Source organism: Empidonax traillii, unplaced genomic scaffold (assembly GCF_003031625.1).
Source record: "Empidonax traillii isolate 1590-97213 ecotype Southwest subspecies unplaced genomic scaffold, ASM303162v1 scaffold190:size869923, whole genome shotgun sequence".
NCBI lineage: Eukaryota > Metazoa > Chordata > Aves > Passeriformes > Tyrannidae > Empidonax > Empidonax traillii.
In genome coordinates, this window is record NW_020955383.1 from 789,468 (window position 1) to 800,169 (window position 10,702).

Genomic DNA, 10,702 nt, shown 5'->3' on the forward strand with positions numbered 1-10,702 from the left:
CAACACTTCCCATGGCAAAAGCATTCACTTCTCAATCATGAAAACTTGGCATGTGACCCAAAGCAGTTTTCCATACCTTACCAGCACTGGACAGCCCCTCCCATTGAGCTCTGCCATCTCTGCTGTGTCAGCTTCCCCAGGCTGGGCACATCACTGCATCTCTCCATCTGGGCTGTGCACCATGGCTGTGCTGGTGGAGAACGTCCAGGTCCAGCTGAGTGAGGCTGGTGCACAGAGCAGTGAGACTGTGCCGGGTGTCAAGTTCTCAGGGCTTTCATGGAGATGGCAGAAGGTATCTGCAGTGTGGTTTGCTGGGGCTGCCTTGTTTTGTGTGGTGCCATTGGCAGGGTGCTGGTTTTGCCTGCTGAGTGTTGTGGTATGTGAGGTTGTGAGGGATGATGTTGCATGGGATGTTATGAAATCAACTGGGACTGTCGTGTTATGGGATGAAGTGCACAAGCAACAGCAGGAAGAGAAGGGAGGTGTGGTGGTGCCTGTCCTTCAAGGCCTTTCAGTGGGGAGATGTGTGCAGATGAGATTTTTAAGATCTACCTCAGGACCTGAGCTGGTGAGAGAAATGACCAGTTCAGGTTCTGCTCTGTTGATGCTGGAACTATTTCATGTTTAGAGGACCTGCTGTGGAGGGTTGACCTTGGGCAGCTGCCAACCCCCCACCCAGCTGCTCCTTCAAACTCACCCATACACAGGGCAGGTATGGAACATACGATGGAAAAGCTCATGGGTCAAGATAAAAGAAAGGAGATCACTCACTCATTTGTTATTTTGTCACAACAAAACAGACTTGAATTAGGAAAATGAATTTAATTTATTGCCTACTGAAAACAGAGTAGGATGATAAGGAACAAACACAAAATTAGAAACCGATGTCTCCAATCCCCCTATTCATTCCAGACTCAGATCAACTCCACTCTGTCATTTCCAGCTTCTCCACCTCCTCCCCGTCAGCAGCACAGGGGGAAGGAGAATGGGGGTTGCAGTCAGTTCATAATGTGCTGTCTTCTCCACTCCTTCCTCCTCATGCTCTTCCCCTGATCCGGCACAAATCCTGTTTCCTGGGTATGTTACTGGGCCAGTGTTCATTAGTCAGTCAGTCATCTACAAGTAAAAGCAGACCAGGAGAGCAGTCACACAGCACGAGGCAATCCTGTTCTTGCAGGAAGTGGGGCAGAGAGGACACTCAGGGCTGGTGTGGGAAGTGGGCTCTGCACCCACCTGTGCACCCCACAGCCATTCCTGCATCGCTGTTTGTGCATCAGTGACCACCCCTGGAGAGTGACAGAGATCAACATGTTCACACATCAACCACTTATCACCCACTGCCAGACAGTGATACAGCTCATCATATTACGCAAGAACAGGGCCACAGCAGCTAGAAATGTAAGCTAAAATGGAAAAAACTGTTGTTACTTTAATTGTTTCAATCAGCAAACACCAAAGTGTTTGAGGAAAGTTTGCAGTATTGTTATTATCCTTCTTTATCCAGCCCATGTACCAGGACAAAATGAATTTTTCATTGACAATAGTTTAACTCAAAGAATTACCTAAAAGAAATTATAATTGAAAATATTTTATTTAAGCCACAATATTTTACTTCAAAGTATTTGAATGATATCTTCTTAATCTCAGTGATGAAGACTGAACATCTGTATCATCTACACTGCCTGGAGAGTTGCATTAGAGATTAAATGACTCTTTTTCTATAATGAAATATCAACATTTCGCAAGTGCTACAGCAGTTTTTCACAGTTCCTACCTCATGCAAACTTTGAACTTCACCTGGGGCAGAATCTTTAGCAGTGTCTTTTCCAGGTTGGGATTGCCAAAGATCAGAACAAGAGAATGAACACCCGGAAAAGCGTATTGAAATACTAAAATGAGAAACATCACAGGACTTTCCTTCTTCGTGGCATAAACCAGTTTCAAGATCAAATATGCAAAGTTGATGCTGTACATTAGTAAAAAGGAGAGAATAGATTTCATGGCTTTGATGTGGGCATCCATGCTGAGGTCCTTCATGGAGTTTGTCTGCATGTTGCGTTTGTGTTTCCAGAGGGAAAAGAGAAGCAGAAGGGCAGAAGAGGTGACTGCCGTGAATGAAACAGCATATCCGAGGCCAGTGATAAAAAAAGAAGGGAAAAAATGTTTATCCATTTTGATATTCGCTTTCCAAAAACTACCTCGTCCAGTGGAATTGCGGTTGTTGCAGTGTGGTTGATCAGCGATCTCATAGGCAATGATGCCAATAACCAGGGAGAAAAGCACTGACCCCAACAAGAGCAAGGGCACAATCCTGTCAATTTTTACTTTCAGGTAGATAAAGAAGCTGTTCTGGAAATTGGCAATTTTTATACAATAAAAGACACAAAGACAGGCTGAAAACCACAGACCGGAATGATTGAAAAAGCTCCGAATAGATATAAATAGTTGGAGTGTGGGGTGAACATAAAGGGAATGGGGATAAATGACTGAGAGAAAGAAGTATACCCATGCAATGCACAAATACCAAATTCTGGAGCATCCCAGTAACAGCAAGATCTTCTCATTAGAGTTCAAGGTTTTCTTTCTGACCCAAGACATGCAAATCACAGAAACAATGAAAGCATTTATCCACATGCCAGCAAATGCCTCAAAGGTGATGATGGTCACAGATGTGGCATCATATGAAGTGATATTGAATTGTTCTAGAGAGTGGCAAGCTTCCATCGTGGGAGCTGGGAGCAGTGCTGTGCTGGACAAGAGGGCTGTTGCACCAATGCCAAGCGCAGGTCAGCGGCTGCTGATCCCTGAGTGTCCCGTCTGGAAAGAGGAGCTTTATAGAGCTGCTGGTGGGGGGGATTGTGGTGCCGCTCCCCTTGAGAGCAGGGCAGGTGCAGGGATGTAAATGTGCTGGGTGTCCCCTTGCCTGGTGTCAGTGTTGCTGCAGTATTTGAATGTTGGTTCAGGCGGGCTGTGTTGGGTGGCACAAAGAGTGGAGATGTTTTTGTGCAGAGGTCAGGGTTGTGATTCTGTGTCTGACCCGTGTTTGATTCCTGTGAGGCTTCAGGATCTCTGGTTTTCTGTGCTTTGGTCACCTACAATGAGCAAATTAATTTTGGATGCAGTCATTTAAAATATTATTTCTTTTCATAGTTTGTTATATTGATGGACATCTGCATATTGCCTTGAGAGAATTTTCATTTTCTGATACAACCTGTTCTCTTCTTTATGCTTTGCTGTGAGTTTCCTCTCGTTTTGCTGAAATAAACCCAATAATTGGTGTAGCTGGCTTTTTTTACTTGTTTGTTTTGTTTCTTTCTTTCTTCTTTCTATACAGATGTGAGGAGGACAGATGTTATTTCTATTACAAGAGGTCTGAAGATGTAGTGCCTCTGCTGGGATTGTGCTTGTAAAGGGAATTTAAATGAAGATATTACACCAAAAGGACCACACTGGGACTGGATTTTGTGCTCAATTCTGCCTGAAGAATCTCACACCTTGAAAAAAAAATTAAAGTATGAATCAGAGTCTCAAATGCTGGGTTTTCAAAGCAGGACGATGTGGGTCAGGCGCTTGAAACATAGATATCTGCTTTTAATTCAAATCTATGCCCTCCAGCACCCCTTGAAAATAGGAAGGAACCTCCTGGTTTTTCATCTACCAGCCCATTCTGGATCTCCTTTTTGCCCCTCACATAGCACCAGACCTGTGTGTTTCTGCATCTCGATGAACAAACAAATGTACTGGGATCTGAGAAACATCACACACAGACCGAATTGCTTCCATCTGAGCTTGGCTCAGGCCAAACCTCTTCTTTTTCCACAATCCTTGCCTTTCTCTTTTATGATGGGAAATCCCAGGTGAGCAATCGTGGTTAGCTAACTACTTAGGCTCCTAGTTCCACAGTTTCTACTGGGAAAATCCATTGTATCCATAACTAAACTTTAAAAATGCTTGTAAGGTCCCAATTGTTTCAGGATGGAATCCTGAGAAACCGAACAAAAATCTCCTCTGGGCAGGTGTTATGAACTTGATATGGAAATCTTAATTCAATCCCAAATCCTCCTTAGATGCAGAAGGAGGACTACCATTTTATTCAGTGGCATTAGTTATTTGTTTGCTTGTCTCTGGGAAGTTGCTGTTTAAAGAGAGGTGGGTTGGTTGGTGAGGCAGCCTGATAGACTGTGTGGTTTTGGGGAAAAGAGATATTACTGATTGAGAGATTGCTCTGGCCTAAAGGGTTGTTTCTTGCATGTCATGAAGGGGAAGGAAGCATTTTTCAGGGTGTTATTATGAGAAATGAAAAACTGGCACTTGGCATGATGTAAAATGTCCCTCTGAGCCTGAGCTGGTGACAGAGATGAACAAATCAGATTCTGTTCTGTGGATGCTGGACCTATTTTAAATTTACATGGCCTGCTGTGTATGGCTAAACTTGGACACCTGCCAGACCCTCATGCAGCTTCTCCTTCACTCCCAGTCTACAACAGGGCAGGGGTGGAAAATAGGACAGAAACACGCGTGGGTCAAGATAAAAACAGAGAGATCACTTGCCAGTTACTGTCACAAGCAAAATAGACTTGGCTTGGGGAAAATTAAATTTATTGCCAATTGAATATAGAGTCAGATAATAAGAAGAAACCCACAAAGAACCCCTTGTCTTCCCCCCTCCTTCATCACAGGCCAGAATTCACAGTCACGTTCCCACTTTCTCCACCTTCTCCCCCTCAGTGGCAGAGTGTGACAGGGAAGGTGGGTTGTGGTCAGTTCATAATGTGTTGTCTCCTCCACTTCATTTTCTTCCTTTTCTTCCCCTGCTCAAGTGTGGATCCCATCTATGGGCTGCAGTCCTTCAGGATAAGCCAGTTTCAGCCTGGGGTCTCCATAGAATGCAGTCCTTTTGGGGAACAATCAACCCACCTACACTGACAGGCACTGATACCACTCGAAATATTACAAGGAACAGAACCATAGCAGAAAGAAATATAAACCAAAATAGAGATAAACCTGTTGTTTAGTTCAGTCCAGTCATTTCAATCAGCAAATGCCAAAATGTTTGAGGAAGGTTTGCAGTATTGTCATTGCCTTTTTACATACAATCCATGTGACCAGGGCTAAATGAATTTGTTATTGACAATAATTTAGCTCAAAGGTTTACCTGAAGTAATAATGATAATTTATTTAACTCATACTAATGGGGTTTTAAGAATTTTCTTGAAGTTTTCCTAATTTCCATGGTGAGGATAGTGTCATCCACACTACCTGGAAAGTTGCATTAGAGATTAAATGACTTGTTTTCTATAATGACATCCCAGCATTTTTCAAGGGCTCTGGCTTTTACTACAGTTCCTACCTCATGCAAACCTTGCACTTCACACAGGCCAGAATCCTTAGCATTGGCTTTTCCAGTTTGGGATTGCTGATAATCAGAATAAGGGAATGAATAACAGTAAAAGAGTACAGCAATACATAATTAAGAAATTTCACAGGACTTTCCTCCTCTGTGGCATAAACCATATTGAAGATCAAACATGCAAAGTTGATGCTGTACGTTACAAAGAAGGAGAGAATGGATTTCATGGCTTTGATGTGGGCATCCATGCTGAGGTCCTTCATGGAGTTTGACTGCATGTTGCGTTTGTGTCTCCAGAGGGAAAAGAGAAGCAGAAGGGCAGAAAAGATGAATGCCATAAATGAAGTGATAAACTCAAAGCCATAGATAAAAAAAGTGGGGGAAAAATGTTCCTCCGTTCTGATACTCACTTCTGAAAAATTTCCTTGCCCGGTGGAATTGTTACAGTGCTGTTTATTAGTGAGATCACAGATAAGGATTCCAATAACCAGGGAGAAAAACACTGACCCCAACAAGAGCCAGGGCACCATCCTGTCAACTTTTACTTTTAGGTAGATGAAGAAGCTGTTCCTGAAATTGGCAATTTTTATACAATAAAAGACACAAAGACAGGCTGAAAACCACAAATTTGAACACTCAAAAATGCTCTGAATTGATACAATTAGAGTATATGTGGGCGGAACATAAAAGTAATTGGGATAAATGATTGAGAGAAAGGAATATACCCACGAGAAGCACAAAAAACAAAACCTGGAGCATCCAACAACCAGCAGGATCTTCTCATTAGAGTTCAAGGTTTTCTTTCTGAACCAAGACATGCAAATCACAGAAACAATGAAAGCATTTATCCACATGCCAGCAAACGCCTCAAAGGTGATGATGGCCACAGATGTGGCACCGTATGAAGAGACATTGAATTGCTCTGGAGAGTAACAAGCTTCCATCCTGGGAGCTGGGAGCAGTGCTGTGCTGGACAAGGGGGCTGCTGCACCACTGCCAAGCTCAGGTCAGCGGCTGCTGATCCCTGAGTGTCCCGTCTGGAAAGAGGAGCTTTATAGAGCCGCTGGTGGGGGGGATTGTGGTGCCGCTCCCCTTGAGAGCAGGGCAGGTGCAGGGATGTAAATGTGCTGGGTGTCCCCTTACCTGGTGTCAGTGTCACTCTGCAGTATTTGAATGTTGGTTCAGGAGGGCTGTGTTGGGTGACACAAAGAGTGGAGATGTTTTTGTGCAGAGGTCAGGGTTGTGATTCTGTGAGTGACCCTTGTTTGATCCCTGTCAGGCTTCATGATCTGGGTTCTTTTGTTCTTTGGCCACCTACACTGAGCAAGTTAGTTTTTGATGCAGCCATTTGAAAATATTTTTTTTTCATTATTGTTGGCATTGATGGAGGGCAGATCATCGCCTTGAGAGAATTTTCATTTCCTGATACTGCCTGTTCTCTTCTTTATTTTTTGGTGTGAGATTCTTCTGTTTTTTCTGACACAACAGGAAACACGGTACAGGGTTGGATATGTTTGTTTGCTTATTTCTTTCCCCTTCTCTCTGTATGTATGTGAAGGGAAAAAAAGTCATTTCTATAACAACCTGCCTGAAGATGAACTGTCTGTCCTGGGACTGCGCTTGTGCAAGGGCCCTTCATATGAAAATGTTACACCACCAGGACCATACTGTGGCTGGAGTTTGGGGTCATCTCTGTGTGGGCCATTTGGAACCTTATTAAAATAAGGTTATAAACATCAGAGTCTCACATGCTGGGGTTTCAGAGCAGGAAGATGTGGGTTAAGTGCTTGAAGCACAGGTGTCTGCTGCTGGTTCATATCCATCCCCTGCACCACCCCTTGAGAAGGGGAAGGAGTCCCCCAGACTTTGTATCTACAAGTCTGTGTGCATATTTTGCATGCCCTTGTGTGTCTCAAATGGCACCTCACCCCTGTGCTTATGCATCTGGATGGACACACAGTTTGTTGTGATCTGAGTCACATCACACACAGATTGAATTGCTTCCATTGGAGCTTGGTTCAGACTGAACCTCTTCCCTCCCTAGAAGCCTTTTCTTTCTCCTTTTATGACACAGGGAATCCCAGATGATCAGCCTTGGTTGGTACTGAATTTCTACTGAGTGCTTTGAGCTGGATGAAACCTTAAAGATTATTTCATTCCAAACCCCCTCCTGTGGACAGGGACACCTCCCACCGGCCCAGGTTGTTCAAAGTCCCATCCAATTAATCATCACTTACACTTCAATATTAAATTCTTCCCTGTTCATTGTTGTGGGGATGGAGACACACAAGGAAGGGAATGCCCATGGCAAGAAAACCCTTCAAAAAGAAAACTCACAAGACAAGGTTTTTCACCTTCACTTCAACTTTTCAAATTAGCATCCAGGGCTACTCATGTTCCCTGAGCAGAAACTCTTCCTCTGGGTCAATTTATAAAAGAGAGTGCAGTGAATCTACACAGTCCTTTGCAGTGTTGTCCTACAAGAAGGACATATTTGCTTTACTGGGGAAAAAGAAAATCTGAGAAGCTTCAGGAAACCTCTGATGTTTGGGTTGCACAGCTGGTACATGTTCTCCTTCTGGGAGAAAAAGAGCTAAAGCAAAACCTGCCAAAAAGCATGAAAAACACACTCTTGGCAGCTGGTGTGAGCTAAGATGTCACTCTGTGCCCGAGATGATGACAGAAATGAACAAATCATGTTCTGCTCTTTTTGTCTTGGAATTATGTTACATTTAGAGGCAGTTGGCTGACACCAGTTGTTGGGCACTTGCCAGGCCCCCAATAAGCTGCTCCTTCTCTCTTTTTCCACAGCAGGGGAGGGGTGAAAAAGAAGATGGAAAAGCTCAGGGGTCACGATAAGGAGAGGGAGATCACTCACCAGTTACTGTCATGGAGAAAACAGACTTGAATTGGGGAAAACGAATTGACTTTATTGCCTATAGAAAACAGAGTAGGGTGAGGAGGAAGATGCCCAAACCTAGAACCCCTTTCCTCCCCCCCTTCTTCTTAACAGTCCAGAATTCACTGCTGCACTCCTGGTTTTCTGCCCCCTCCCAACAGCAGCACTGGTGGACAGGGAGTTGGGGTTGCAATCCGTTCATAACAAGTTGTCTCCTCCAGTCCTTCCTCCTCATGCTCTTCTCCTGTTCAAGTGGGGATCCCACCCCTGGGCTGCAGTCCTTCAGGATAAGTCAGCTCCAGTGTGGGTTCTCCTTAGGCTGCAGTCCTGCAAGGTGCACCCACCCCACCTGCAGTGTTGAGCAGACAGTGATACAGCTGATAGTGTTACAAAGAAGGGAGCCAGAGAAGAAAGTTAAGCAAAACAGAGATAAACCTGTGGTTTGGTTCAGTTTTTTCAATCAGCGAATCCCCCACCATTTGCATTATTGTTATTGCCCTTTTGCAACCAAATCATTTGCATAATATCTAAAAGACATTACTGACAATAGCTTTGCTCAAAAAATGCTTAAATCTAAGGGTAATGATAATTTCTATTGCTCATTCTAATTTCAGTCAAGGTATTTGAATGTTATACTCTTAACTTCAGGGATAAAGAGAGAATATCTTTCCCTTCAACACAGCATTACAGGACTTGATTTTTATAATGAAATATCAATATTTTGAATGGGGATCCAGCTTTTATTACAGTTCCTACCTCATGCAAACCTTGCACTTCACACAGGGAAGAATCCCTAGCATTTTTTTTTCCAGGTGGGGATTGCTGAAAATCAGAATAAGGGAATGAACACCTGGAAAAGCATTTAGCATTATATAAATAAGAAAATGCACATAACTTTGTCTTCTAGGGACGTAAATCAGTGTCAGGATCAAAAATACAAAGTTGATGCTGTACATTACTAAAAAGGAGAGAATAAATTTCATGGCTTTGATGTGGGCATCCATGCTGAGGTCCTTCATGGAGTTTGTCTGCATGTTACAATTATGTCTCCAGAGGGAAAAGAGAAGCAGAAGGGCAGAAAAGGTGACTGCCATGAATGAAGTGACAAATCCAAAGCCAGTGATAAAAAAAATGGGGAAAAAATGTTCTTCTATTTGGATACTTGGTTTCCAAATACATCCTTGGCAGGTGAAATTGAGGTTTTTACAGAAAGCTTTATCGGTGACGTCGTAGACAACAGTTCCAATAACCAGGGAGAAAAACACTGACCCCAACAAGAGCCAGGGCACCATCCTATCAATTTTCACTTTCAGGTAGACGAAGAAGCTGTTCCTGAAAGTGGCAATTTTTATACAATAAAAAACACAAAGAAACGCAGAAACCCATATGTTGGAGTAATTTAAAAAGCTCTGAATAGATACAAATAGTGTAAGTGTGGGGAGAACGTAAAGGAAATGGGGATAAATGATTGAGAGAAAGGAGTATACCGATGAGATGCACAAACACCAAAACCTGGAGGATCCCAGAAAAAGCAAGATCTTCTCATTAGAGTTCAAGGTTTTCTTTCTCACCCAGGACATGCAAATCACAGAAACAATGAAAGCATTTATCCACATGCCAGCAAATGCTTCAAAGGTGATGATGGCCACAGCTGTGGCAGCATATGAGGTGACATTGAATTGCTCTGGAGAGTGACAAGCTTCCATCCTGGGAGCTGGGAGCAGTGCTGTGCTGGACAAGGGGGCTGTTGCACCAATGCCAAGCACGACTCAGTGGCTGCTGTTCCCTGAGTGTCCTGTCTGGAAAGAGGAGCTTTATAGAGCTGCTGGTGGGGGGGGATTGTGATGCCACTCCCCTTGAGAGCAGGGCAGGTGCAGGGATGTAAATGTGCTGGGTATCCCCTTACCTGGTGTCACTGTCACTCTGCAGTATTTGAATGTTGATTCAGGCGGGCTGTGTTGAGTGACACAGAGAATGGGGATGTTTTTATGCAGAGATCAGTGTTGTGATTCTGTGAGTGACCCTTGTTTGATCCCTGTCAGGCTTCATGATCTGGGTTCTTATGTCCCTTTCACACCAATGATGCTCTTGCTGAGCAGGTTGTGCACTCAGCAAAGCACAGTCAGGAGAGTCAATGTGCTTTTTCATCCAAGAGTCCAGGAGCTGCAAAGTTCTACAAAGATGCTGAAAACCTGGAGTTCCTTTTGATCCTCCACAGGCATTGAAATCCATGATACTTTCCCATAGTAATGCCTTAAGATTTTTGAAGACCCACATAGTGTGATGGGTAGGTAGGCAGTGAAAGGAAAGCTGGATCTTTTTTCACAGGGTTAGGTTAAAGCATATGCAAGAAATGGGTAAAAAGCATCATGAGTCCCTATGCAAGGGTTCAAATCTCATCTGCTTGCAATATGAAAAGTTTTAGGGATGTGACCATGCTGGGTCCCTCCCTC

At 43.6% G+C, this 10,702-nt stretch overlaps 3 protein-coding genes across 3 annotated transcripts; all 3 read right to left on the reverse strand.

The window, feature by feature from the left end:
- Positions 1 to 1,770: 1,770 nt before the first annotated feature.
- Positions 1,771 to 2,724, reverse strand: LOC114058839 (taste receptor type 2 member 9-like). The gene has a single exon (XM_027886614.1). The coding sequence runs from the start codon at positions 2,722 to 2,724 to the stop codon at positions 1,771 to 1,773; it is 954 nt and encodes a 317-aa protein (XP_027742415.1).
- A 2,601-nt stretch (positions 2,725 to 5,325) lies between these two features.
- On the reverse strand, positions 5,326 to 6,300 carry LOC114058841 (taste receptor type 2 member 7-like). The gene has a single exon (XM_027886616.1). The coding sequence runs from the start codon at positions 6,292 to 6,294 to the stop codon at positions 5,347 to 5,349; it is 948 nt and encodes a 315-aa protein (XP_027742417.1). The 5' UTR covers positions 6,295 to 6,300; the 3' UTR covers positions 5,326 to 5,346.
- A 2,701-nt stretch (positions 6,301 to 9,001) lies between these two features.
- On the reverse strand, positions 9,002 to 9,985 carry LOC114058840 (taste receptor type 2 member 40-like). The gene has a single exon (XM_027886615.1). It carries the CDS (start codon positions 9,953 to 9,955, stop codon positions 9,002 to 9,004), a length of 954 nt encoding a protein of 317 aa, XP_027742416.1. The 5' UTR covers positions 9,956 to 9,985.
- Between the last annotated feature and the right edge of the window lie 717 nt (positions 9,986 to 10,702).